Genomic DNA, 27,824 nt, shown 5'->3' on the forward strand with positions numbered 1-27,824 from the left:
CTATCTAGGCTGTGTGTCGTATCTGTATACACATGAGCTTGTGTGGTGTGTGCCCACATACTGGAGGCATGATGTGCACACACCATCTGTCATCTCTACGACTGGCACTGTCACACTTCAGAAATGCTCAGTACAGTGGCAGAGCCAGTGGCTCCTACTGTGAAACCAGAGCAGAGACTGTCTCCAGAAGTGACCAACAACAAGACACAATATAAGAAAACATAATTTTTATTTCCATTCTTTTATGAACATGTGTAGGTCCTCAGAGTTAATCTGAAATGGAGATAACATGCCTCGGGCTATAACAGCTGCCATGATTGGTGGTGGAGGAGGTGGTGGTGGTGGTGGTGGTGGTGGTGTGTGTGTGTGTCTGTCTGTCCCATAAAGACCTGGTTTATATCGTGGTCTCCTGAGGCCATGGGCAACAAGTGTGGTTTTCAGGGGCAAGAAATATACACTGAGGGTCACCGCAGAGCTAGGGTGCCAGGGTGTTCTAGCCTGACTCACTGTTCTTAGTTATGAATGGTTCCCAGTATGAATGTAAATGATCCTGTGGGCCACCTAACCATAGCAGACAGTTTGAGCAGGCCACTATCACACTTGGTGGTCTGTTCTCCACATTCTCAGCCCTGTGCCTTAGGTGTGGCTATTGTAGGGCCTGGCCCAGACTGATGTAGGCTAACACCAGGCATGCTGTAGACATGCTGGAAGTCCCTGGTCTTTGCTGTTTTCTTGAATTGTCTTCACTGCATTAGAAGGTGACCACACTCGATGTTCCTGGAGATCTCCTGTCCTCTCAGGCTGGCCTAAGCAGCCGCTCTAGAAGTACCAGCTTTGTCTGCAGGTTGACATCAAAGGGTGGCAGTTTCATCAAATTCAGGCTTATACCTGTAGTGCCCTCAATACTGGCCAGGACTCGATGTGTGTCCCTGTAGAGGGCCGGGTGCCCAGGCACTGCCTCCATGAGGATGTGGGTGTAGTTCAGCATGGCCGCTGCTCCCACATCTTCACTCTTGTCATACCTGGGAGAAAGAGGTCACCTGTCACCACTGCATTCAACTTTGCCTACGTCTCACACCACCTCTCCCCATGTAGGTTCCACTGAAGTGATTTATATATAGGTGGCCTCTGTGAGAAGCAACTAGACCTGCAGCTACAATATTTCAGAAACAAGGGCTGGAGAGATGGCTCAGAGGTTAAGAGCACTTACTGCTCTTCCAGCGGTCCCCAGTTCAATTCCCAGCAACCACATGGTGGCTCACAACCATCTGTAATGAGATCTGATGCCCTCTTCTGGTGGCATTTATACAAGTGTACTCATATAAATAAAATAAATAAATCTTAAAAAAAAAATTCCGAAACAAACCTCCAGTCATCATTGACCTGTAGAAACCGTGACACTCCTGTCTGGGCAGCAGCCACATCAATGTGAAGAAGGACATCTAAAAAAACCAAATCTCAGTTAGAAGCCAGCATGGCACTTCACTCAGGCCTGGGCTTTTCCTCAGGGAGCACTTGGACTAACCTGTCTGAGGTGGTACCAGCTCATGTAGCTGCTGCATCGCAACCCCACCAGGGTAGTTGAAATGAGACACATAGAGGGACGTGGCTGTATATGCCACATTCACCAAGATATGCCCTGTCACCAGCATAGCTCTCACCTTGTATGGCCAAGACTTTTTATTCAGGCTGAAAGAAAAAGATATGTAATGAAAAGCATACGGTGGCAAGAATACCAACATCTTCTTCAAGGCTGAGGGCAGAGAGTAACTGAGCTATCTTACTGCCAGCTTTGACACTGTGCTGCTCCAAACCCACAGAAGCATCCCAAGTCTGCAGTTCTCCTAACCCCACAGATCTCTCACACACACACACACACACACACACACACACACACACACACACACACACACACACACACACACACACCTGCCCCAGCAGGAATACTCATCTCAGGATAACTGAGACTGTCTTCTCACCACCTTGCAGAACCAGAACTAAGATAATGGTAGGCCAGGCCACAGGGGACCAAGACTACTTAACTGTGCATACCTCTTGCCCCTACCTAACTTGGCTTACACGTAAGGCTCATGGCAGTGCCCCCTATCTGTTCTCTTTTTTGTTTTATTTTATTTTATTTTTTGAAACACGGTTTCTCTGTGTAGCCCTGGATGTCCTGAAACTTTCTCTGTAGACCAGGCTAGCCCTGAACTCAGCTTGAGAGTCACCTGCCTCTGCTTCGTGAGTGCTGAGATTAAAGGTGTGTGCCCCTGCTATGCCTGGCTCATCTGTTCTTTTTAATGTGCTTATAAATTTCTTTAAATTGTCATATGGATATAGGAAGGGTGTTGAGGTTGTGCTTAGGCTAAATGTGACTTAAAAATCTCAATTAATAGCCAAGTGGTGGTGGCTTTTAATTCCAGTACTCATGAGGCAGGGGCAGGGGCAGGGGCAGAGACAGAAGGATCTCTGTGAGCTCAAGGCCAGCCTGTTCTACAGCATATGTCCCACCCAGAACAGTCAGAAGAAACCCTGTCTTGAAAAAAATGAACAAATAAAAAACAACAACAAAAAAAATTGATTAAAAAACCAACCAACCAACCAACCAACCAACCAACCAACCAACCAAACAAACAAACAAAACCTCAACTAACCAAATGACTAAAATGCCTGCTGAAGAACTTTGTGGCTGTGCACAGGGGCACAGGCCTAGAACCCCAGCACTGAGAAGGCCAAAGAATGATGGCAGATTTGACTCCAGCCTGGGTTACATGACAAGATTACCTCAAAACATAAAGAGTCAGGGAGACCACTCAGTGCGTAGAGGCACTTGCCACTCGAGCTGGTAACCTGACCATGACCCCAGAACCCACACAAAGGTGGAAAGAGAATGGACCCCACATCCACGCCACAGCAGTGCACCTCGCGCACCTCTCCACTAACACACACACACACACACACACACACACACACACACACACACACACACACACACACACACAGAGTAATCTAAAATAAGAAAACCTCTATTTTCCGCTCTAGATGCCAATTCAAGTTTATACTAGCTTTTGAAAGGGCATTAAACAGACCCGGCATTACTGTTTGCTTCTCTTGTGTGTAAATAAATCATACAAAGCAAACAGACTTCCAAGATGGAAGGACTGGGAGGCCGACTTCAACCAGGAGCGCTGTACTGAGGTCCCTTTCAGCATGCTGGCGCCCCCAGGTCAAGCCTCATACACCCCGTGGTTGCCTGCTGAGAATAGCCCAACACTCCACCAAGTCCTGGGACTGGCTCAGCCTCACTCCCTCCCTTTCCCAAGACAGACTATGGTTGGCGGGGAGGGAGGAGTATTTTCTGTTGGGGGATGAGCGATCCAGGTGTGCATGTGCAGAACCTAGAGGACCGGTGCCCTGCTCTGTCACTCTCTTCTTCCTTTCAGATAGTGCCTCTCATTGGACACTGGAATGCTGCAGGATATTTGATTACTATGCATAGAAAATCTAATTGTTAGCAGAATACAAGAGCTTAAGTGGATATTGTAGTTGTCAGGTCAGTGAAGGGTATACTGTAGAGATGCAGTTTGGGTGTGCCTCTAAAGGCCTTCATAGCTAAGAATGCTAAAGGATGCAGAGTTCCTGCCTATTTTAAGACAAGCTGCTTGGGAGAGGTCTTTGGAATTTGCTCTGTGATCCGAGGTAAAGTCGTCTGGGTGGCCTTGGGTTACTGAGAGTGAAATGGTTGGGCCCACTGACTTGGCTTGGAGTCCCCACCAAGGTTCAACCCGCCAAGGGTGTAGGGCAGGAGATAGTGACTTTATTTTTATAAACAACTGCACTTCCCCCACCCCACCCCTTTTCTCAATTAGGCTAAGTCATAGCAATCCTCCTGTTTCTGTTCCCCATCGTCACTACCACAGTGCTGGAGTTACAGGTTAACATGTGGCAACACCTAGCTTTTTACATAGGTCCTGGGGACCCCGATGCAGAGCCTCACGGTTATACAGCAGCAGCTGACCCATGATACCCACTCCTCGGCTTCGGGAACACTGGGATTACTCGTGTGCACCCAGCTCTAAGAATGTCTTTATCTTTGGTCTCTGGGTCACTTTCTGGGAGCAGGTTTACACGCTTTCTCTAACTCATCCTGTCTAAGCCAGTTTGCTACCCACCTGCACGGATCTAGATTCTTTGAAACTTATTTATTTGCTTAGGAAGGGTCTTATGTAGTCCAGGCTAGTCTTGGAATGGGTATATGGCCAAAGATGTCCTTGAACCTGCACCTCCTGAATGGTGGGTCTACAAGCAAGTATAACTGCACCTAATTTATGCTGTGCTGAAGGCTGACTCTGTACATGTTAGAAGAATGCTCTAAAACTGAGCTCCATGCCCAGCCCTTTCTCTGGTTTTCATGTTTGAGAAAGGCTCACACTGTACGGCTCAGGATGACCTGGAATTTATTGTGTAACTTGGGATGGTTCAAGTTGGTGTTCCCAAGTACTGCGATTATAGGTGTGAGTGTCTCTGCTACCCTGCTCCATCCAGCCTGCTGTAGACAACGAACGCCATCCCCACCTCTCCCAGGGTTCGCCTTTAAGGCCTGACTGGGTCGAGAAAAGCATAGCAGACTTCAGCTTGAACCGTGGTGTCTGAGCTGCAGCTCTGATCACCCCCAAATCGACCCTGGGCTCTCCTCCGTTCTGCCCCGGTGTCACTAAAGGCCATACTGTGAGCCAGCACTGATGGGCTTGACATGGCATTGCCTCCATTCTCACTGTCATTGTCCCTACCAGGAGCATCTCTGTCTCTGAGGCTGACTTTAACAGCAATGGCAGTTAGTAGCTGTGACAGAGACTGTGTGGCCCACAGAAAGGAGAATGTTTGCTCTCTGCCCTTTTAAAAAACAGTCTACCAATCAAATTTTTCCCCCCGAGACAGGTTTCTCTGTGTAGCCCTGGCTGTCCTGGAACTCACTCTGTAGACCAGGCTGGCCTCGAACTCAGAAATCCACCTGCCTCTGCCTCCCGAGTGCTGGGGTTAAAGGCCTGCGCCACCACTGCCCTGCCTACCAACCAACATTTAAAACCATTGGCCTCAAACTTTCTGCAGAAGTTCACTCACTTTACTTCAGCTCAGGGACATAGTGAAATAGTGCCACCAGATGGGGACCAAGTGTTCAAGTAAGTGAGCCTCTGTGCCCCTCTGGAATCCCGGCCCACTTGGGCCTTGCCAGCCCTCCAAGAACTCTGACTTCTGCCCCTCTCAGCACCCTAAACCAGGCTCAGCAATTCCGAGTCCTGAACATGGCCCATGGCTCCTGCTTTGGCTCTCAGGGCATTTTTCATGTCTAAATGAGGAGAGGGACAGAGTGAACCTTCTAGGTCAGTGGAGCCCACACCACTATGAGCCAGCTACACTCAGCCCAGGTAACCCTCCTCATAGCCTGCCTGCCCCCTAACACCTATACCACTAGCTGACCCTACCACCAGTCACATCACCTGCTCTGTCTCTCACCTCCCCTTCATCTCTATCACCCTTTGTTCCTGTCCCAACAACTCCCACACCATCTTCCACATGAGCCCAAGCCACAGCCTCCCTGTGTCCCCACAATTAACCAGAAGCACCGGCTCAGGCTCGCCAGCTACCCACCAGCCTGGACCAAGAACACCCTCCACCTGATCAATCATTTAGAGCCCTGGAACCCATCTAGGACCAGACACCTCCCAGGCTTGAAGTCTTAGCCTTCTCTCCCATGACCCTCTGGGACAGTTAGCAAGGTGCTGGGAAGAGACAGAAGCAAGACTCACAAACACAGGAAGAGACACCGAGCAGTGAGCAGAGGCCTCCAGGGACATGGAGAACCACAAACAGCCAATTTATCAGAAATCCAAACAAATGACAAGGACACTCAATGATGGTACTTGAATTTAAGTGTGCACTAAACTAAACACTCTTTTTTACTCAGACACCCACCTGTCTCTGCCTCTCAAGTGCTGAGAACAAAGGCATGTGCTTCCCTGCACAGCAAATCTATTTTTCTTCCTTTTCCCCACAGGGGTTCTCTGTGTAGTCCTGTAGACCAGGCTGACCACCTGCCTCTGCCTCCGAGAGCTAGGGTTAAAGGTGTGCGCCTCCACCGCCCAGGGCAAACCTATTTCTGACGAACCTTTAAAAGTACCTATCACCCTGGTAATTAAAACCAGCACTCCAGAAAATATAGTCAAAATGAAAAGCAGACAAGTATCTCAAGGACGAAACCCTCACATATAGGTGCAGCCTCTGGCAGCCATGATGTTGAGGACAGGGAAGGTATAGATGATGAACCGCAGCTCCTTGTGTGGGAGGAGTGAGTATAGAGCCACGAATCCCAAGCTTGGCAGGGCCAGTGCATAGGTCCTCCTGTCCACTGCACCCAGGGGTATGAAGAGAAGGCTGCAGCCCAGGCCTCGGGGCAGGGCTGAGTAGAAATACCACAGGAGTGGGGAAGTCTTCGGCTTAGGGTTAAGGAGGCATGAATTTGTCAGAGACCGAGTCACTGTCCACTTAATGGAACTAAGAATTGTAACTGCATAAAGGCCCAGTCAGCTATGCCAAAAGACACAGCAGAGACCTGCTTAGGAGGCATGGGGATGACCGATCTTGGGCACAGCATACCCTTGCTGCTACAGTGTAACTGAGGGCCCCACAGAGGACTATGGGAAACCCTTTAGCTTTTCTTCCTTTCTTCCCAGTATTGACAGATGAGGATGGTATGCTATCAAGTGGCAGCTATGCTATCCTTTCTTACCATGAGACCATCTGAAACACTCTGTGTAAATGTTTTGAAACGCAGCTACCCTGTGGACTATGGGTGTGACTAGGTGATACTCGGGGAGATGTCGCCAGAGAGTGCTAGGTGTGTGCCATAGGAGAAGCTACTGCCCTGAACCTCAGACAGCCACCCAACCTGTGCCAGACTGGCTGGCTGCTGACTGGATAGAGGTCAGGGTCATGGGCATCCCTCCCCTAATACTGAAAGGATACGCCCCAGTTGGAACTTTTGTTCAGGACAGTGTTGTACCAAAGCACCACTCCTTCCGGCCATACAAGGTATCGCCAGAAATAGGAGTCCACAGCAACCGTCAGCCCTAATAACAGAACAGAAGTGTCCTCTGTAAGGAACATGGCCAACTATAAAATTCAAGCCTCAACCCACATGTGCACTGTGCTTAACTGCCTCACAAAGTGACTGCCGGCCACAGAAACTGCCAGCGGCTTCCCATGAAAGGAGCTAATGGTGACACCATCTCTCATCGAGTATCTTCCCCAGTGTCTGACATACTGCCCTCCTCCTGTCTGTCCAAGCAGCCTGAAGGACAGTGGTGGATGCAGGCTTCCAAGTAGAAGCTACGTTTAGGACAGAAATGGCATGTTCTACTGCTGCCAAAGTTCAGATAATCTTGTTTACATCTTTAAAAAAAAATAAAGGGGCCAGGCGTGGTGGCCTTTAATCCCAGCACTCGGGAGGCAGAGGCAGGCAGATTTCTGAGTTTGAGGCCAGCCTGGTCTACAGAGTGAGTTCCAGGACAGCCAGGGCTACACAGAGAAACCCTGTCTCAAAAAACAAAAAAATAAAAATAAATAAATAAATAAATAAATAAATAAATAAAGGGGACTAGAGAGATGACTCAGCAGTGAAGAGTGAATACTGCTTTTTCAGAGAACCCAAGTTTAGTTCCCAGAAGCCACAAGGGAAGGCTCACAATTGCCTGTCACAATTCTTGGGTATTCTTCTGGACTCTATGAGTGACTACAATCATGCACACATATTTCCACACACACAGACACATACATGTATATATGCATAATTAAAAATAAAATAAAATTTAAAAAAGGATTCTTGGGGGCCAGTGAGCTGGCTCAGTGGGTAAAGGCACTTGCTGCCCAGCCTGATGGCCTGAGTTCAATCGCTGAGACCGACATGGTGGTACGAAAGAAATGACTCCCACAAGTTGTGCTCTAACCTCCATATGTGCATTGTGGTAAGAACACACACACACACACACACACACACAGTTAAGTGTAAAAAAAAAAAAAAACAAATCTCAAGGGTAGAGGCAACAGTTTAGTAAAGAGCTTTCCTTGCAAGGGGGAGGCCTAAGTTCTATCCCAGAACCCACAGAAAAAGTCAGGTTTGTGGTGAGTGCCTTTACTCTAAGTGCTAGGGAGATTAGATTACGAAGGTGGATGTCTGTAAGTTCGAGGCCAGCCTGGTCTACAAAGTGAGTTCCAGGACAGCCGGGGCTATGTAAAGACCCTGTCTCAAGAAACCACCCCACCCCCACCCCACCCCAACACATCCACACCCACACCCATCCCAGGTATGAGGCTGAAGCAATTACATGGTAGCTAACACCTGTCCATAACTCCAGTTCCAGGGGATCTGATGCCCTCTTCTGGCCTCCATGGGCACCAGGTACACGTGTAGTACACAGGAAAACATGCAAGCAAAACCCATACACATAAAGTAGAAATAAATATATCTTAAAAACAAACCTAGGAACAAACCAGGTGGCTAATCTGAGGGATAACACTGAGGCTGATTTCTGGATGCCACACAATATGCACACACCAAGTTTCAAACTGACACACTTGTCATTTTAGCACCGTGGAGGCTAAAGCAGGAGGAGCTCAGATATGAGGCCAGCCTGCGCTATACAGTGGGTGTGATGGTTTGAATAAGAATATCCCCCAAGGGCTAATACATTTTAATATTTAGGTTCTAGTTGGTGGACAGTTCAGAAAAGATTAGGAGGTGTGGCCTTACTAGAGGGGGTGTGTCAGTGGAGCTGGGCTTTGAGTTTTCAAATGAGCCCACACCAGGCCCAGTCTCTCTCTCTCTGCCCGCTGCCTGCAGATCAGGATGCACCAGGCCCAGTCTTGGTTTGTGTCTGTCTGTCTCTGTCTCTCTGTCTCTCTGCCTGCTGCCAGTAGATCAGGATGTACCAGGCCCAGTCTTGGTTTGTGTCTGTCTGTCTCTGTCTCTCTGCCCGCTGCCTGCAGATCAGGATGCACCAGGCCCAGTCTTGGTTTGTGTCTGTCTGTCTCTGTCTCTCTGCCTGCTGCCTGCAGATCAGGATGCACCAGGCCCAGTCTTGGTTTGTGTCTGTCTGTCTCTGTCTCTCTGCCTGCTGCCTGTAGATCAGGGTGTAGCTCCAGCACCATGCCTGCCTTCCTGCTGCCATGCTTCCTGCCACAATGATCCTGGACTAGCCTCTGGAACTGTAAGCCAGCCCCAATGAAAAGTTTCCTTCTACAGCTGCCGTGGTCATGGTATGTCCTCACAACAGCACAGTAACTAAGACAGGAGGATTTTGTCTCAAAATACCAAAACCCCAAACTGAAAGAAATACACACAGGCAAACCAGAGATGCCAACTTGCCTAGACAGAGAAGCCCTGCTGGGATGGCGTGTCGGAGCACTCTGGCCACCGTCAGTCTTCTTTGGTACAAGGTCAGCAGCAGCGCAATGCCCAGCAGCATGGCCAGCTCAGCCCTGAAGCCAATGATGACGAAGGCTGAGAGCCAGACAAACAGGGCCCACCTCCGCTGCAGCCAGGCTGTGAGGGCTGGTAAGACTGCAAAACACGAAACGCACGATAAGGGGGCTCGCTTTCTTATAAAACACCCCCCCAAGTCACTCTGCGGGGGCTGGAGTGATGGTTCAGCAATTTAGAAACTGGCTGTCCTTGAAGAAGACCCAGGTTTCACTCCTAGCACTCACAGGGCAGCCCACAGCTGTCTGTAACTCCAGTTGCAGAGGACCTGATGCCCTCTCCTGGCCTCTGAAGGTACTGTACACACATTATGTGCTTAAATACATATGGAATACTCATACATGCAAAAACTTAAATAAATAAATAAATAAATACATACATACACTCTAGAAGCTGTTCAGCACTTCAGAGTTTAAGGCAGGGGGATCTAGCATTTAAAGCCAGTTTGGACTACATTGTAGGACTATGACCCAAAATACTAAAACCCAAAATATACACAGACAAACCCGAGAAGCTTGCTTGCCCAGACAGAATGTCTGCTGGGCTGGCACGCAGGTGCTTCAGGGTAGTGTTCTCTAGAAGAACCAGCCCTGAGTACAGAGAGGCCTGCTTCCAGAGGAAGAGACCCTGAGCAGTTTATGAGGAGCCCAGGAGGTGGGGGACAATGCCAGGAGCAGATGTGTGTACACTGTGAGGAGTCAGAAGGCAGAGCCTGAAGCTACATACCCACAGCCAGGGCCAACACGTTGGGGAGTGTCCTCGTACAGTAGAACATGAGATGAAACTGTGTGGCTGATATCCAGCAGAACATGACAGCCACCGTGGCTCCGAACTGCTGTCTCACTTCCTTTTGTAATGTCCAGAGTCCAGAAATCACACCAAGCCCAAGGACTCCTCTGACTAAATGAAATGAGCAAAAAAGTCACTGATGTGAATGACTCAACAGGAAACACAGATGAAGCCAGTGTCACTTGCAGTGGCACTCAGTGACAATATGCAAGACACTACATAGGAGCTCACATCTGTACCAGAAGTGGCCATGGGGCCTGTGTGTGGACGGAGACCCACACAAACCACGCCTCTGACTTCCTTTCAGTCCCACAGTCCTGGCTGGCTGGCTGCTGAAGTATGTCATGAGGACTTTTGTGGAGTCTAAGGTACAGGGCCTGCTTGCTTGTCCCAAGTCTGGCTGCAAGGCTACAGTGAGTCCAGCCAACCCCCACCCTACCCCATCCCCACCCCACCTGTGACCATGTGATGTCACAGCTCTTGCCCCTGTGAGGCCCTTACCTATCAGCTGAGAATAAAATTTGGATACTTCTAAAAGCGAGAGCACATAAACCACGGGGCTGGAGAACGCTGCGATCACCAGCGGCCCGAGGAACGTCCTAGGAACAACTCCAGGAAACTCGTGGTGGTCGTACTGCAGGGAGAAGAGTGGTCAGCGCACAGGCTGGGCAAGTGAAGCAAGCGTCCGCTCACTCGGTGCAGTGCCTCACCTTGTCTATGTCCAGCTGGTGGTACAGGAGGTCATGTGTGGCCTGAAGGTTGAAGCTCTCTTCTACCTTGGTGTAGGGACATATAACCAGGTGGATGGTGGCTACAGTGACCAGCAGCCCCAGAAGCGGCCATGACCGCTTGCCCGATGACTTCTTGCCAGCCATGTAGAGCTTTGAACTTCATGCGCCTTCACAGAGACACAGACAAGGAACACTGTTACCTTACACGGTCAGACATTCCTAAGACGTGGCTTGAGGTCACACAGGTAAGATGTGGAGGAGAGGAAGCACAAGACCCCTTGAGATGGCTATTCTGTCAACTTGACAACATCTGAAGTTAACTAAAACCCAAGCAGCTGAGTACCCCGGTGAGGGATTGTTTATTAAGTAAATCTTCTGAAGTAGGAAGATCCATCTTTGATCCGGTCACAGCGTCTGCTGGCAACCTCTGTAAAGGACATGGAAGAAGGAAGCTTGCTCTTGGTCTCCTGGCAAATCCATTCCTTCACTGGCAATGGTTCCTGTTTCCTCAGGACCCCAGTGTATACTGAAGCCCACCTGAGGGAAACATCCAGCCTTGTACACTGAACAACTACTGGATTCCTTGACCTCCCACTCATAGGCAGCCGTTATTAACTAGCTAGATCAGTCTGTAAGCCACTCTAATAAATCCCATGCATGTGTGTATGTATATATGTGTATATATGCATGTATGTCTGGGCATCTGATTCCCTGGAACTGGAGTTACCGGCAGTTGTGAGGTGCTGTGTAGGTGCAGGGAACTGAGTTTTGGTCTTCTAAAAGACCAGTCAGCATTCTTAACCAGAGTCACCTCTCCAGCCCCAGCCCCGTGAAATATAATAATGCTCATAATTCCTATGGTCTCAGTTAGGGTTTACATTTCTGTGATAAAACACCACACCCAAGAGCAACTTGGGGGAAGAAAGGGTTTATTTCATCTTACAGCTTACGATCCAAGGAAACTAAGGGCAGAAACTCAAGGCAGGAACTTGGAGGCAGGAGATTAACGTGGATGGAGGTCAAGAAGGAGTGCTGCTTACTGGCTTGCTCCTCATGGCTTGCTCAGTCTGCCTTCTTATGGCACCTATGACCACCAGCCCAGGGATAGCATCACCCACAGTGAGATGGGCCCTACCACATCACCAATCAGGAAAATGCCCCACAGGTATTCCCCAGCCCTGCGCAAAGGCATATTATAAAGACTTTAGTGAGTGTAAATAAGCCACAGCGTGCACTTGCTTATTCCAAGTTCGGTTGCAAGGCTACAGTGAGTCTGGCCAACACTCCACCACGTCTGACTATGCCCAGCTGAGTTAGACCCAATAAAAAGTCCTGAACTGAGAAAGTGTGACGATTGACTAATTAGGTTATAGAACAACATGTACATAAAGTTCCCAACCTGGCACAAAACCATACTGGGGTACAGTGATGCACACTTAGGATTCCAGTACTTGGGAGGCTGAGACAGGAGAAACAAGAGGTCTAGGTCAACCTGGGTAACTTGTTAAGAGCCTGAAGCCCTGGGTTCGGTCCCCAGAACCGGATAAACCCCAGGTATGTAAATATATGTGTGTATCCCAGCACCTAGGGGGTAAGAGGCAAGAGGACTAGAAGTTCAAGGCCATCCTTGGTATTGAAAAGGATGGGGAAGAGGCCAAGCCATCGAGGGAGGCAGCAGTGCGAGATGCGTTGCTTCAGGGACTCCAACTTCGCTGCTTCAACTATCTGCTCTGCAGACCTTTGAAGGAAACCCAAGCTTTAGGGTGGGCTATTACCCACAGAACTCACCCGATCCTCCTCCTTCCTCACAGCCACAAAGGGGTGTGTGTTCTGCTGAGGACCAACAGCAGCTATTTTCTTTCTTTTTTGTTTTTTTGTTTCTTTCGAGACAAGGTTTCTCTGTGTAGCCCTGGCTGTCCTGGAACTCACTCTGTAGACCAGGCTGGCCTTGAACTCAGAAATCCGCCTGCCTCTGTCTCCCAAGTGCTGGGATCAAAGGTGTGCATCACCACCGCCCGGCTAGCTATTTTCAAAGACAACAGGAGACCAGGGTGAGCTGGACCGCTCAACCAGGAGCAGAAACAATACAAGGGAGTTATTCACCAGTACATAAAAACAACTTATCAGCCGGGCGTGGTGGCGCACGCCTTTAATCCCAGCACTTGGGAGGCAGAGACAGGCGGATTTCTGAGTTCGAGGCCAGCCTGGTCTACAGAGTGAGTTCCAGGACAGCCAGAGCTATACAGAGAAACCCTGTCTCAAAAAACCAAAAAAAAAAACAAAACAAAACACCTATCACAGGAATGGGGGCAGCTGCAGGGAAGAAGAGATGCTAATGGCTAAGCTCCAGGAGCCAAGCTCCAAAAAGCTATACTGCTCTTCTGAAGGTCCTGAGTTCAAATCCCAGCAACCACATGGTGGCTCACAACCACCTGTAATGAGATCTGATGCACAGAGCAAGCAGAGGTCGTAAATTCAACTCCCAACAACCAGATGAAGGCTCACAACCCTATGTACAGCTACCGTGTGTACTCATATACATAAAATAAACAAATCTTTAAAAAATTAAAAGCTATACTCTTCGCAAATGTGGCGTGGAGGAGGAGGGCATCTCAGATTAGGGGGTACCCTTCAAAGATCCTGTCGTCCCTGTCCATTGTGATTCCAAAGCTTCCAAGGGAACTGTGGGAATCATTCGTTCAAATTGTGGCTTTAACCTGGAAGTGTTAGCTGGTGTAGATGAACTTACTTGTAAACCAAAGACCAGACTAAACTGTTACTATTTATACAATCAGATGTTCTTTAAAATACACATAGTCCACATCTCCTCCTCCTCCTCCCTCAGGTCACTTAAAGTTCGGAAGGTCATTGTGAACTCACTGCCTGAGGCCCCTGAGGAAATGTCGACCACTGGGGCCCCCTCAACCACACTGAGCAGGACCCAGATGTAGAGCTCTGTTTACGGATGACAGCTCCGGGCGCCAGGTGAGGAGGATGGATGAACGGTCCAGGCCTCGGGCGAGATGTCCCGCCCCCAGGGACACGCTCAGCCTCTAAGTGACAGGTCCATCCCCGGGTTGAGGAACTCAAAGGCCGTCACGCGCGCTCGGGAGAACCCCAGCTTCGCCACCTCCCGCCCGAGTACACCAATCCCGGCGACGCGCGCTAACCTCTCCTCTCCGCAGGACCCCGCGGAACTGAGCAGACTGACCAAGGCAGGAAGCCGGCTGCGGAAACCGGGCCCGGAAGCCAAGTCTTTGCCCGAACTTGACATGGCCACCATTGCCCAGGCTGGCGACCGCAGCTGGCGCTTCCCGCCCGGAGAAAAGATGGCCACTCGTGGAGGGCGGGGCATGGGGACCCGATAGAAGATTACGGTTCTGCCTCATTCTCGCGGGACGCTGACCCGGGGCCTTCTCATTGGTGGCTTCTCGTGGCGAGCCTCAATTGGTCCACATCAGGCAAGGGGGATTCCTCCGGCCAATAGAAGCGCGCGGGGTGAAAGGTGGGCGGGGCCTCGGCGACGCAGTCAAGTAGCCCGGGGAACGGCCGGCGCGCGGGCCGGTGGGCGGAGGCTCAGACTCCGCCGCAGTTCTCGGTGGGTCGCCGGGCAGCCCTCCCGCCATGCACCTGCTGCTTGCAGCCGCGTTCGGGCTGCTGCTGCTGCTGCCGCCGCCCGGGGCCGTAGCCTCCCGGAAGCCGACGATGTGCCAGAGATGCCGGACGCTGGTGGACAAGTTCAACCAGGTGGGCGGGCGGCGGGGTCCGGGGCAGCGGCGCTGGGGCAGGGGCTGGCGGCGGGGTTCACGGTAGCCCATCGAGCTGGTGCCACCTCCACTACAGGGGATGGCCAACACGGCCAGGAAGAATTTCGGTGGCGGCAACACGGCGTGGGAAGAGAAGACGCTGTCTAAGTACGAATTCAGGTGAGTGTTCCCAAGAAGTGCGAGGATGTGCGGTCGCGGTCTGTGAATCGGTGGTCAGACCTTGGGGTCGGTGCAGACCACCGGCACACGGAGGAACCCCTTCGATGGTGGTGGACACCTGTCAATGGTCGTCCCTGCCTCTGGCCACTCAACTGGTCTGTGGTTTCCACACTCCCTACGGCCACTTCTGTGCGCACAGACACTGGAAGGCTTTTACACACACGCACACGGGCCTTTTGGAAACTCAGACTGGAGCCCCTCGCCCTCCTAGAGACTTCTGGCTTCCCTGACTAATGGAATAAGCTCCCTTTCTCATGCTGTAGGGATGGAGGGGCCTACCATTCCTGGGTCCGCTGCACACCCCCCGGTTAGCCTCCCCTTACTGACTAACCTTGCCTGTGGTTGTAGAGACTCTCCTCTTCGCTAAAGTAGTCTCTAGGAGGGACATGTGTAAAGTGAGCAGACTGGTGCTTTGGGGTGCTGGTGCTTTGGGGTGCTGACAGATTGTGTTTCAGTGAGATCCGGCTTCTGGAGATCATGGAGGGTCTGTGTGACAGCAGTGACTTTGAGTGCAACCAACTCTTGGAGCAGCAGGAGGAGCAGCTAGAGGCTTGGTGGCAGACACTGTGAGTGCCTGGGACCCTGTCTTCTGATCTCGCATTTTGCAGTATCTTCCCAGTAGAGAACCTAGAGAAGCAGGAAATATCCTACATCCCCATCCCGATTTACCCCTGCGCTGCCACCATCTCTTAGAAGCTTCCAAGGAGGTCCTGTGCACACCTGACCCTTGCTTCCCCCATCACATAGCCTTGAGGGCGTGGACAGTGCCTCCTAGCCCGAATCACCTGAGGTCCTTAGTTGCTTCAGCCTGAAGTTAAGAAGTGAAAATTGGAGTGGTTAAGCCTCACTTCAGCGCATCGTTACTGTCTGGCTATCACTGTTAGTTACTGATCTCTTACTACACCTAACTTATAAAGTCAACTCCCCCGCTGATATGTTTGAAAACGCCTGTGCTATATTTAGGGTTTGAAACTGTCCAAGGCTTGGAGCATCCCCACTGAGCCGTGCGTGCCTCCGGGCCAGCGTCTCGTGGGATTTAATGACCATTTCAAAACCCTCAGGAAGAAGGAGCACCCCAACCTATTTGAGTGGTTCTGTGTACACACACTGAAAGCGTGCTGTCTTCCAGGCACCTACGGGCCAGACTGTCAAGGTACACCCCCCCCCCCCCCCCCGCCCCTCCGGGACATCCGAGCCTGCATCTTTCCCATGACTCCTCTCTGATGCCCTTCTTGTGTTTAAAAGCACAGAGGGAATTTGAACTGCATGCTCTTTCTGTGGAGTTGGGGAACCCTGCCTCTTTCCTCAGATACATAGCTGTCCACCCCTGCTCTGGTGCTGTGAACCTGGGCCATAGGCTCCCGCATCACTGCTGACTTCTGACTTTAGGGAGTTCTCCTCTTGCCCTCATGAGTGTTCAGGGGGAGGGATCACAGTCTCTCGAGCTCCTCTGTACTGATGGGAGTTGGGGGTGGTAAGCATTCTTACCTAGTCCTGGCCCCTTCTCTGAGGTGACCCTTGAGACTGGAGCCAAGTCATGTTGATCAGTCGGGCTGGATCCGGTGACAGAAGTTTCAGTTTCAGGCATGCACGTGGGCTGAGCTGGCTCTTGTTCCCTTCTCCCTGACTGTATGCTGAATACAACATTGGATTTTTCTCTCTCGGGCACATAGTGTGTTGTCCCATAGCTGGCTCCCCACAGGTGTTCTAGTGTTAATCCTGCCGGTCCCAGGTGGTCAGTGTCTGGCTCTGGCCCTTTCCTTCAGCTTCCAGGTCCCTGTTCCCTCAGCAGGAATTGGTGCCAGGTTTAGATTGTAAGGGACCCCAATGGCTTTATGCTCCAACCCCAGGGGCATGCTCCAAGCAAAAGTTTATGTCTTCCAAGAGTGCCAGGGTGGGTCCGAGAGGCCTTGCAGCGGAAACGGCTATTGCAGCGGAGACGGCAGCAGACAGGGCGACGGGTCCTGCCAGTGTCACACAGGCTACAAGGGACCACTGTGTATTGACTGCACAGACGGCTTCTTCAGCTTGCAGAGGAACGAGACCCACAGCATCTGCTCAGGTAAGCACCGGCACCCAGAGTCTGGCTGGCTTGGGTGATGGAGAGGCTGTGGGGAGCAGCCCTCTGCTGAGGCTGCATAGCTGGGAACAGAGTGCCTCCTGGCCCCTAACCCCATATCCGGTGCAGGAGGCCTGGCAGTATGGGCTTTCTGAAGTATCCATAAGCTACCCTGGAAGGGAAAGGTACTTGCTTCTTAAGCCTTCCTGGGAATGACTTGGTGGTTCAGTGCCTGTGTGACAGGTTCTATCATGCCTGTATCAAATGCCCTTGGTTTTATGACCTAGCACCTAGTAGTTGGCCGTATTCCATATGATCACCTGAAATGATGACATGGCTGTCCCAGAAGGGTGGACAGGTCTTTCAGTTTCCTGCCAGGTGGTTTTTGAGACGGAGGCAAGATACAGAGGCTGAGATGTATCTGTAGTTGATCGAACAACTTCTCAGAGGGAACAAGGACTTTCTGTGCCCACAAGACATGGCTACGAAAGGGAACCAGGACCCTTGGAGGCTACTCCTGAGCACTGGCCCTCCCACGCCCTCGCTCTCACCAGGGTTGTCAAGGTTACCTGGGCAGCTTCTTTCTGAGACTGAGGTCAGCTCTGCCTGTCAAATCAGTCAGCGGAGCACAGGCCTTGCCAGCCTTCTAGGCTGCCATGGTTGCTGCCTGCACAGGGCAGCATCCTTGGTTGAGTTCACTTGATGTTTTATGACTGTGAAGGAAATAGTCAGCAGTCCTTGTCACTGACTAGAGGGACGCTGGATGTGGTGACATCACACTCAGAGTTAAGTGCTGCTGTTTTCTTGGTTTCACCGCTTTTATTTTCCTGCCAATCTTAAAAATCCTCCTTCCTGAAGGAAGGTTTCCTCAGTGTGGGAGGCAATGAGACCCTGTTCCCAAAAGGGCCCTCCTGACACAGCCTTTGCTTTCCAGCCTGTGATGAGTCTTGCAAGACCTGCTCTGGTCCAAGCAACAAAGACTGTATCCAGTGTGAAGTGGGCTGGGCACGTGTGGAGGATGCCTGTGTGGGTGAGGCGCATACCATGGAGATGGGGTGGGGAGAGAGAGTGGGGGGTGGTTCCTTATGGGGCGACCCGACCATCCCAGGGAGGTCTGACTCCCTTCTGATGTCTTTCATCTCCGTCCCACTCGGGGCTGTGGAAGGCCACTCTTATGGCCGGCATGTGGGGTTTTTAGAGGGACTCAGACTTGTATTAAGCCAGTGTCCCCACCACAGCTGGTAGTATCACAGTACCAGGAGTGTGGCCCTGCTGTTTCTGGGCCCTTGCCCCTTTCGTGCAGCAAACCCTGTACTAAGGCCCTCAGTGGAGCTGCTACAGGCTTGATCTTCCGAGCCTCAGGTGCCCCTTGCCCAGCCTCTTCTTCTATTCTAGTTTTGCTTTCACCCTCTGCAGCTGCTTGGCCTTAGGCAAATTCAGAACTCAGCCAAGCTGGTCTAAAGCCTTGGGGGATGGGGTGGGGGGGTACTGAAGGAAGAGATGATCTGAGCTTGTGTGGAGGCTCAGGTGCTCACATTCCCGTCACACGGGTGGTGCCTCAGCCCTGCCACCTCTGCTCTGCTCTGCTCACAGCCTTGTTTTCTTCCAGATGTGGATGAGTGTGCAGCAGAGACATCTCCGTGCAGCGATGGCCAGTACTGTGAGAATGTCAACGGCTCGTACACATGTGAAGGTGACCAGAGTGTTGGGACCTGTGGTCTCCGTAGGCTTCTCTCTTCCTTCAACATGTGTGACTCGGATGCCCTTGGTGTGGTTTCAGGAACCTGAAAGTGGCGACATCAGTGGTGGATATGATGCAGAAAGCCAGCACATCTCCATGCGTCACTTATTTTGTACATCACAGTAGCCTTGGCATGCGCTGCTGCCTCTGGCTCCTTCCTTGGCATGCAGAAAGCCAGCACGTCTCCATGCAGCACTTACTTTATACATCACAGTTGCCTTAGCGTGCGCTGCTGCCTCAGTCACATCAGTCTCTCCCTTGTAGGGAAAACTCTACATACTCCATACAGATCCATATAGAAGATCTCTCTGTGTAGTCCTGGAGCTCACTATGTAGACCCTGCTGGCCTTAAACTCACAGACATTCTCCTGCCTCAGCTTCCTGAGTGCTGGGATTAAAGGAGTGCACCATCACACAACCAGCCTTGTTCACAGTCTTTGCTTTCCAAAGTTGCCAGTCAGGGGTTATGAGTATTTTAGGGTCTTACGTGATTCATAGAGTGGCAGGGATGAGGTTGCCACCCAGTGTCTACAATTCTACTGGGTAGTACAAGCAGGCTGCAATGTCCTCTGTGACACTGGACTGTGATTGTAGAGCCTGCAGTCTATGCTTAGCTGTTCTTATTTGAGGTCTTGGTTGGGGAAACAGACTGTCACTGGACTTGAGGTGGCTTTGTTCTTAAGTTCCCCCATGTCAGTAGGGTCTGCTTTGTGGTGTGATACTCTTGCCTCACCAAAGTGGAAGTGGTCTGACATCTTCTCTCTGTGTCTCTAGACTGTGATTCTACCTGCGTGGGCTGTACAGGAAAAGGCCCAGCCAACTGTAAGGAGTGTATTGCCGGCTACACCAAGGAGAGTGGACAGTGCACAGGTCAGTGAGCTGTCTGCTAGGGATGAACTTTCTGGAAGAAATACCTCACCTGCCCAGGGGGCCCTTGTCCATGGGAACCCCTCCTAGACAGTGTGGTGCCAATTGGAGCCACACTTGCCTGAGTCCCTATGTCACACCAGCTTCTAGGGGTCTTGGCTGTCACCTCCACTATCTTGGGCACTGCCAAGGGCACTGGGCTTCCTATCTTACGATGAGATGTCTCTGCTCTGCCGTTGAGGCCTGGCCACCAAGGCCCATGAAGCTCTCAGCACCTTACTGATCTCTGGTGGGCAGTCATGATCCCATCCTGTTGCTCTCATTGATAAAGGAATTGTGAATGAGCAACTTGCGTAGTAGAAGGGGTGTGTGTGTAGTCACTTACTGAAATGAAGAATTTTCATTTCAGATATAGATGAATGCTCACTAGAAGAAAAAGCCTGTAAGAGGAAAAACGAAAACTGCTACAATGTTCCGGGGAGCTTCGTGTGCGTGTGTCCGGAAGGCTTTGAGGAGACAGAAGACGCTTGTGTGCAGACAGCAGAAGGCAGTGAGTGGCAGAAGGCAGGGAGTCGGGTGGCTTGCCCTGCTCAGGGCTGGGACTAACCAGATGCTTGCAAAAAAAGCTGCTAAGTAAGAAATTAACACAGAGTTGCCCTGGTGACAGCAGAGGACAGGTGAAAAGTTTGTGCAGTGCACACCCAGGGTCATGGAGGAGGAGGGCTCAGCAGGAGTGAGAGGGGCCATACAGAGGAGGGTTTGGTTAGTAGCTTCAGGTAGGATCTGAAGGCGGTTGTGGAGAAAGGAAAAGCCAAGTGTGACAGCTCCAATGACGAAGACCAAGAGCAGAGTGAGCAGCCTTGTTGAGGCACCAATCCCCCAGGATTCCTAAAAGAGTGATCTGGGGTTCTGGGACCCCAGCCCGAGGTCAGGGTCTGTGGCTGGCTCCGAGGCTGTAAAACAGGGTCTGTTCAGTCCTTCCAGAACCTTCCTAGTCCTTGTGTGGTCTCTATGTGTGCAAGCCTTCCCTTTTCATAAAGATACCACCAGTCATTCTGGACAGGACCCACCCTGATTATTAATTATCTATAAAAGACCTGTTTCTAAGCCAAGCCACATAAGTGCTAGCCAGGTCAGCCCTTCTTGAGAGAGACAGTTCAGTTTGACAGACCCTTGGGAGATATAGAAATTGGGAACAGGGGGTGCTCAGTGGCTAAGAGTAAGAAGAATTTCCTAGAAGCCCAGTCCGAGCAAACGGTTGTGCATCCACACCTGGGCATACTGTGGTCGTCTGAGTGTGCTGTGGTCGCCTGTGGTTGCCTGTGGTCAGTGAGATGCCAAGGATGAGAGGACCTTTGCAGCCAGAGGACAGCATTGCCTACCGTCGACTTCTGCCCTCCACCTCATACCTCTTACCTCACTACTCAGCCTTGGCTAAGACTCTGGAGTGCCATCCTAAGCATCCTAGTGAATGTTGGGGCTCACCCTGAGCTGTCCTTAGAAAGTTGCTAGGTCAGGGGGAAGGCAGGGTGCCATCCCAGGGCGTGAGCCCACCAGTGGGTACTGGGGTAGCAGTGCTCATCCTCCAGCTGCCTGCCCACCCAGCCTTGAGGCACTAACTCAGTGACCTTCGTGTCTTCTGACAGAAGTCACAGAGGAAAACCCCACACAGCCACCCTCCCGTGAGGATTTGTGACGGGCATCCGGATTCAGAAGCCAAACTCACCCTTTAAGTTATTGAGAGGATACCTATAGAAAATGTGGCCCATGGACATGAACCCCATTTCTCCAGGAAGACTTCAGAGGGAGAAGCTGCGTACTCGGACACAGCTGATGCTCACTTGGCCCTTTCAAAAGCTGCATTTCTTGGTGGTTCTTACACAGATTTGTATATTTTGATATTGTTCTTTATAATAAAAATGATCATTGAAGGTCACCAGGAACAGGACGTGTTGGTTTGTTTCATTGAGAATGTGGGCATTACCACTAGTCAGTTTGTACCTGTCCTGCCAAAGCTGGGAGATACATGGACGCATGTCTTCCCATGAGGATCAGGGAGATAGTTGGACCCAGGGCTTCCCATGAGGACTCAGAGGGAGATAGATGGACGCATGTTTTCCCATGCAGACTCAGAGGGAGATAGACGGACACACATCTTCCCATTCGGACTCAAAGGGAGATAGATGGACCCATGTCTTCCATGAGGGCTTAGAGGGAGATAGATGGACACATGTCTTCCATGAGGACTCAGAGGGAGATAGATGTACACACATCTTCCCATGAGGACTCGGGGGCGGGGGGCGGGGGGAGATAGATGGACTCATGTTTTCCCATGAGGACTCAAGAGGGAGAGAGATGGATTCATGTCTTCCCATGGGGACTCAGGAAGATAGATGGACCCATGTTTTCCCATGAGGACTCAGGGATAGATGGGACCCCACGAGGACTCAGAATCTACTGGCCTTGGTGGGTGCATGGCAAGTTGACCCTGAGCAGGTGTCCAGTGTAGTAGAGGACAGTGGTGTGTGTGTGTGTGAGATATTCTGGCCTACACTGTGGTCTGCCTTGGGTAAACACATTGTGACATGTAGCTTCAGGGGCTGCTGAACATATTTTCTAGAAGCCTGGTCTCTGCTAAGTATGGGATAACCAGGAGTTGGGGCCCAGTGGGAGGTGGGCATGAATTCCAAGGGGTTTGGGGGTATTGGGATCCTGGTTCACTTCCTTTCTTGACCATGAGGGAATCTTGCCTACCACAAACACCCATTCTGTGCCGCACACCACATCCCAAAGCAATGTGGCCAGGTGAAGGAGCGCTGGAACCCCTAAACTCAGCCAACATAGCCTTTTCCTCTGCTGAAGTCGATTATCTCAGTAACAAGAAGGTGACTCTGGCACTCCGCCTCTGAGCCTGCAGTGGCAGTGTTGGCCGCAGCGTTCAAAGATGAAGCCACCAAGTTCAGGAGCTAAGCTGGACAGACAGTTCATCTGGGCATGAAGAAACATTAGAAAAAATCAGGACACAGGTTGAGTGTCCCCTGGAGGATCCCTGGCCTTGCCAGCACACAGTGCCCCTCTGCTGCAGCTCTCCAGGGATCTGGATCTTCATGGTCCTTGGGGGGGGGGTCCCCATGGTCTGGCCTTGCCACTCTTCCTGCTGTGATGCCCTAAGCTGCGACCTGCGTGCACAGGCGAAGGCAGTGGACAGATGTTATGCCCTTTCCCCTGTACCTCACAGACACAACTGACAACTGACACCATGCCAACTGGGCCCTCTGGTCAGCTCCTGCCTGGAACCTAACATGGAGAATCTGGCCTGCCTCAGTTTGGCTTCTGTTCAGTTCCACCTGTGTGGCTCTGTCAGCTAGATGTCGCTCTTACCCTACTGGGATGGGGAGTTCATGTCAGGACACTGACCAGGGTTGACAAGCCGACAGCAGACCTGTGTGTGCAGGCCAGGATCCCTGCTGCTTCCCCAGTGTTCCTACCACAGGCAGCTCTCAGGTGACTGAAGGCAGACGCCACAGCCATCCAGCCATCCATCCTGACAGCTTAGTGACCCCTGGTGGCACTGTCTCCACAAGGCCACTGATGAGGTACACATCCTAGTGAAAGGTGGGGTTGCCTGGGCAGCCTTCTCATGAATGGTGCTGCAGGAATCAAGGACCAGGGTGTGGGTGGCTGCTGTTTGGGCGCTGGCCACTGTGGGGCACTGTTTGTGCTGTGGCCTTGGACCAGGTATTTCTGCTGCTGGGACATGCTCTTGTAACCCAGAGTCCCCGATGACCTGGTATCTCTTCCCAACCTGAGATGACGGCTACTTTTCCCTCCTTAAGTAAATAAATGTTTCTTGGGGGAGGAACCTGGGGATATATGCAGCAGACAGGGTCCATTGGGGAACGTGGACAGACTCAAGTAGGACCTCATCTGGTAGGCAAATTCAACAGACCGGGTCCCCTGACCACAGTGGCCTGGAGTTCCCAAGCTGAAGATCAGGAACATAGACCGTGGGGTTTGAATGTAGGCACCCCTCTGCCTGCACTCAGCCTTCTGGGTTGGGGCAGGGGACCCTAGGTTCCTTCTGTGCCTTGGCCCCCCGCAGACTGTGTGGAAGGCCAGAGTCACCTCTTCCTTACGCACCAGTCCTGTCTGGGTACATGGCCAGCAGGTGGCACTGTTGATCAGTACTGGCCAAGCCAACTCTAACACTCTGCTGTGTCTGGGTGGGACCAGTTCTTCACTACAGGGACATCCCTCCCCCCTCCCCCCCCTCCTCGTCACCCCCCCTCCGCCACCCCAGAGCTGCAACCTGGAGCCTGTGTGCTTCCCTCCCACCCGTGTTTGTGAGAGAATATTCAGACCGGTCCTTCAAAAGATAGGAAGAAAATCTTGGCTTCACATTTGACCTGTGGCCTGAAGTCTTGTGTCCCCCTCACCTAATCTGGGTACTGCTGCCCATATCGAGTCCTCCTTCAGAACACCTGTCATGCCCACCCTTCTTTGTGGGCCTTACCTGTCGAACAGTCTCCAGGGCATCAACCTGGGGCCTATGCTGGCTTTCTGGCCCAACCCCCTCTTTGCATGCTGTTAAGGAACACGCACACGCGCACACACACACACACACACACACACACGCACACGCACACGCACACGCACACACACATGTACGTTTGAGGATCTCACCATAGATTTCTAGATTCAGCAGGGTCTTTGGGTCTCAGCATAAACCCAGGTCGGGAGCCTTGCCAGGTACAGCCTTCTCTGGCCTTCAACAGGCATAATGGAAAGTTATTGAATCAGCTAGTAGTTCTTTCCAAAACTGACTCTGGTGGAAAGTATAGCTCAGTGTGGCCTTCTGGAAGGCTGGATGATAAGCCCTCCTTTTAGGCAGTGGTTATCAGTAGCCACTCTGGCCCCTATGGTGGGGTACAATGTCTGGACATGGAATGTCACATCTGAGGGACAATGTGACTATCCAGAGTGACTGGGTCCAGGGGTGTTTCTCTACACTCTGGGGTGTATGGTATGTATGGTACTACAGCGTGTATGCATGCACACATGTACACACACACACACCACACCACACCACACCACACCACACCACACCACACCACACCATCACACAGTGGCTAGCTCCAGGCAGCCACCTCAGAGGAAAAATGCTGACAGGAGCATCTGGCTGGCAGCCTGAATCTCAGCCAAGGATCTCTGCAGAGAGGAGAGCCACACTGGGTACGTGGGCAGCTTCGTGAGAATCAACCTTCCACTGTGGCAGAGCAGCAGCCAGTCTCTTGGGGGCACTGTCCTGAGTGTATTCACTGGTCATCGGGGCAGCCTTGCTGTCCAGGGAATGCATAGCTTCTGTCTAAACCATCACAGCCCTCCATTCATGTGCTCAGAGACTGACAGGGTTGCCAACACCTGACTAAGTCATTCTGTCTACCTGGCTGTCCAAAATGTCATCAATGGGACGTGCCTGTTGCTGACTTCTGGGGACATGCAAATAAACATCTCATTACCTCGAAAAGGTCAGCTGTGGCAGAAACCAATTCCAGCCAAGCCCAGTCTGCCAAAGCAATGAATTTATTGGTGAAGAGTTAGCTATACTGCCATTCCAGAAGCACTACATAGTGACTGTCCCTGGGTTTGCTGACCTGATGACAGAGCATGAACTGGGCTAGTGGTCAGTCAGTCGGACCTAGAAGAACATGGTCTCAGAAGAGTTGGTGGTCAGCTGTTTCATTTCTCACTCAGCAGGCATCATCTTTCATTGTGGGTGAACAGCCTGGCCCTGCACCCCGAGTTTCTGAGACAGATCCACCTTAGGCAGTCAGCCAGGAACCCCATATTTCCTACCCAGCCATTCAGTCTGGAGTCAGACTCCAGGATATGGAAGCCAGGCCACTTATGTGTGGCTCACTGGGGGCTCTCCCTATTCAAAACTACTGATTTGTGTCCCTAGTATACAGCTAAAGATTCCCTGAGTGTACAACCCACCACTCACCACTTGACCACCTACCGTCCTCCCTAAGGTGTGTGTCATCCAGGGGAGGGCACAGGCTGTAGCTGAGAGGCCTGCTTTGGAGGTCACTTACTCCAGCACGCTGGCCCCACAGAGCCTCACCACTCTTAGTCACGTTCAAGCCATGAGACTTCCCTGAAGACAAGAGTTCCTACCGCCCTAGGCAGAAGCATTCAACCATGACTTGTCATAAACAGAAGTGTATGGATCCTCTGTTAGGCAAGGTGGTTAAAGTACACAGACCTGCAAGGGCTATGCAAGCCTGGAGCTGAAGAGTCCTGCGGTGGCAAAGATGGCACCTCTATCCCCTTTTCAGACAGTTTTGGGACATTTCCTCTCCTCTCCCTAGACCCATCCACTTGTCTTCTGTAGTAGACACACTAGTAGGATGGATGGAGCTGCTGTGAAATGACCACCCTTGCATCCTTTGGGTCTTTAAATCATGTCCCCTGACAACCTTTCTTGGGAATGGCCAAGGACAGAATCCATACTGATACCTGACTCTGCTCTGGTTCTGGGAAGGTGTTGCCTGGTGCCTGGAGGTACAGACTCACCGTTAGCAGGTGAGATGTTGCTGATTCCACACTAGGGTAGCCATACCAGTGCCTCAGGACATCAATGTCAGGACACGACTGGTTCTTTACACGACTGGGTCTGGGGCGCTCTCTCTTTCTGTACAGTCCTCCAGACCAGTGGCCCAGACCCTTTAGGTAGGATTTTTAATAATGTTTGAGACCCAGCTTCTTTAAGGGGTTTTGAGTCTGGAAACTGGGCAACGGGTCATAACCAGTGACTATCCTGGTCACCTGTCACGCATCCTTGCTTTCTTCTGCCCTGCAGGCTAAGTTCTTTGGTTGACTGCCCATCTATCCCCAGGGACACGGTGTTCTGTTCACCTTAGCCAGGCCTTTGGCCCCACGCCAACCTGCTTCTCAAACAACCAGCTGCATTCCAGCCACTGACAGCCAAAAGTAGCTGCCTGCACCACTGTCCACGTCATTGTCACAGCTCTAATGTGACAGCTTCTGTCAGAACTCCACTGTAGCCCCTCCTGGTATTCCCTAGGGTATGGCTACATAGTATGTCCTCCAGCCCCCTGAAGCAGCAAGATACCTGCTTCTCGTCCTGTGCCTGCCTTCATCTCCTCCCGAACCTCCCCTCCCACAGGCCTTCCTTATTGTCTGTCTCCTTTACTATGTTAACACACACCTTTTATTGTGTCTCCTGTGTTCTTACAGCCTCCTAACTGTGTCCATACCATGTTCTTCAGCCCATGTCCTCAACAAAGGACTCCGTGACCATGACGCTCCTTTCACCTACCAAGGCAGCTTCTACCAGGAGCACACAGTAGGTCGTGAGGTTCCTGTGGGGTATTATCTTATTGTTTCTTCCAAGCCAGCTTGTCTCTGCCAAGCTATACTATAATTTACTCCTAGCTATGGGTTTAGTGCCCAAGAGGGAGGAGGGCAGGTCCTTAGAAGTAGGGCTTTGTGTGTTTCCCAGCTGGGCGTGTGGCTACACAGAAGGTGGTTTGGAGATTCTGCTATGCCTGCCTCACCACCACCACCACCACCACCACCACCACACACACACATACACACACATGGGCACAACAAATACACACATACACACACTTGTGGCATGCATGAAGCATTGGGACTCATGGGACTAGAGTTACAGGGAGTTGTAAGCCACCACATAGGTACTGAGAACAGAACTTGGGTCCCTTTTGAGAGCATCAAATGATCTTAGTCACTGAGCCATCTCTATAGTTTGCATCTTAAGTAGGCCCATGTGTTGCGGGCTCTAGTCCCCACCTTGGGCGCTATTGGGAAGACCGGAAGACTTTAAGAGGTGGGGTTTAGTGGGAAGTTTCACACCATTAGAGAGATGCCCTTAAAGGGGATTGTACAGCCGTCTTCCCAAGTTGCCATTCTCCTGCAAGTCACTGTAGCCCGGCCTCCCTTTTCAACCATGCCCTTTGCCCTTTGCCCATGTCCTTGTCCCTGCTGTTGCTGCCAAATCTATCACTGCTGCTGCTGCAGCTGGCTCCGCTAGAGCCATCTATGTGTGTCTGTGTGTGGACCATCACAC

At 51.4% G+C, this 27,824-nt stretch overlaps 2 protein-coding genes across 4 annotated transcripts; one reads left to right on the forward strand and one right to left on the reverse strand.

Moving 5' to 3' along the window:
* Nucleotides 1-210: 210 nt before the first annotated feature.
* On the reverse strand, nucleotides 211-14,286 carry Alg12 (asparagine-linked glycosylation 12 (alpha-1,6-mannosyltransferase)). 3 transcript variants are annotated; one of them, NM_001142357.1, is made up of 10 exons: nucleotides 14,226-14,286; nucleotides 11,035-11,222; nucleotides 10,826-10,958; nucleotides 10,262-10,435; nucleotides 9,422-9,616; nucleotides 7,024-7,127; nucleotides 6,265-6,488; nucleotides 1,526-1,689; nucleotides 1,367-1,442; nucleotides 211-1,022 (listed from the first exon to the last, which is right to left on the reverse strand). In NM_001142357.1, the coding sequence occupies exons 2-10, from the start codon at nucleotides 11,197-11,199 to the stop codon at nucleotides 797-799; spliced, it is 1,461 nt and encodes a 486-aa protein (NP_001135829.1). In that variant the 5' UTR covers nucleotides 11,200-11,222; nucleotides 14,226-14,286; the 3' UTR covers nucleotides 211-796. The 3 variants fall into 3 exon arrangements, with proteins under 3 accessions (NP_001135829.1, NP_663452.1, XP_006520905.1); XM_006520842.2 differs by lacking the exon at nucleotides 14,226-14,286 and adding an exon at nucleotides 13,936-14,216 and having other exon boundaries at nucleotides 213-1,022; NM_145477.2 differs by lacking the exons at nucleotides 6,265-6,488; nucleotides 7,024-7,127 and having other exon boundaries at nucleotides 9,397-9,616.
* A 327-nt stretch (nucleotides 14,287-14,613) lies between these two features.
* On the forward strand, nucleotides 14,614-21,649 carry Creld2 (cysteine-rich with EGF-like domains 2). Its single transcript, NM_029720.2, has 10 exons — nucleotides 14,614-14,802; nucleotides 14,899-14,981; nucleotides 15,497-15,607; nucleotides 16,103-16,194; nucleotides 16,927-17,103; nucleotides 18,035-18,130; nucleotides 18,710-18,793; nucleotides 19,616-19,711; nucleotides 20,118-20,258; nucleotides 21,355-21,649. Exons 1-10 carry the CDS (start codon nucleotides 14,680-14,682, stop codon nucleotides 21,402-21,404), a joined length of 1,053 nt encoding a protein of 350 aa, NP_083996.1. The 5' UTR covers nucleotides 14,614-14,679; the 3' UTR covers nucleotides 21,405-21,649.
* Nucleotides 21,650-27,824: the final 6,175 nt, after the last annotated feature.

The sequence above is a fragment of the Mus musculus genome, chromosome 15 (genome assembly GCF_000001635.26).
Source record: "Mus musculus strain C57BL/6J chromosome 15, GRCm38.p6 C57BL/6J".
Taxonomy (NCBI): Eukaryota; Metazoa; Chordata; class Mammalia; order Rodentia; family Muridae; genus Mus; species Mus musculus.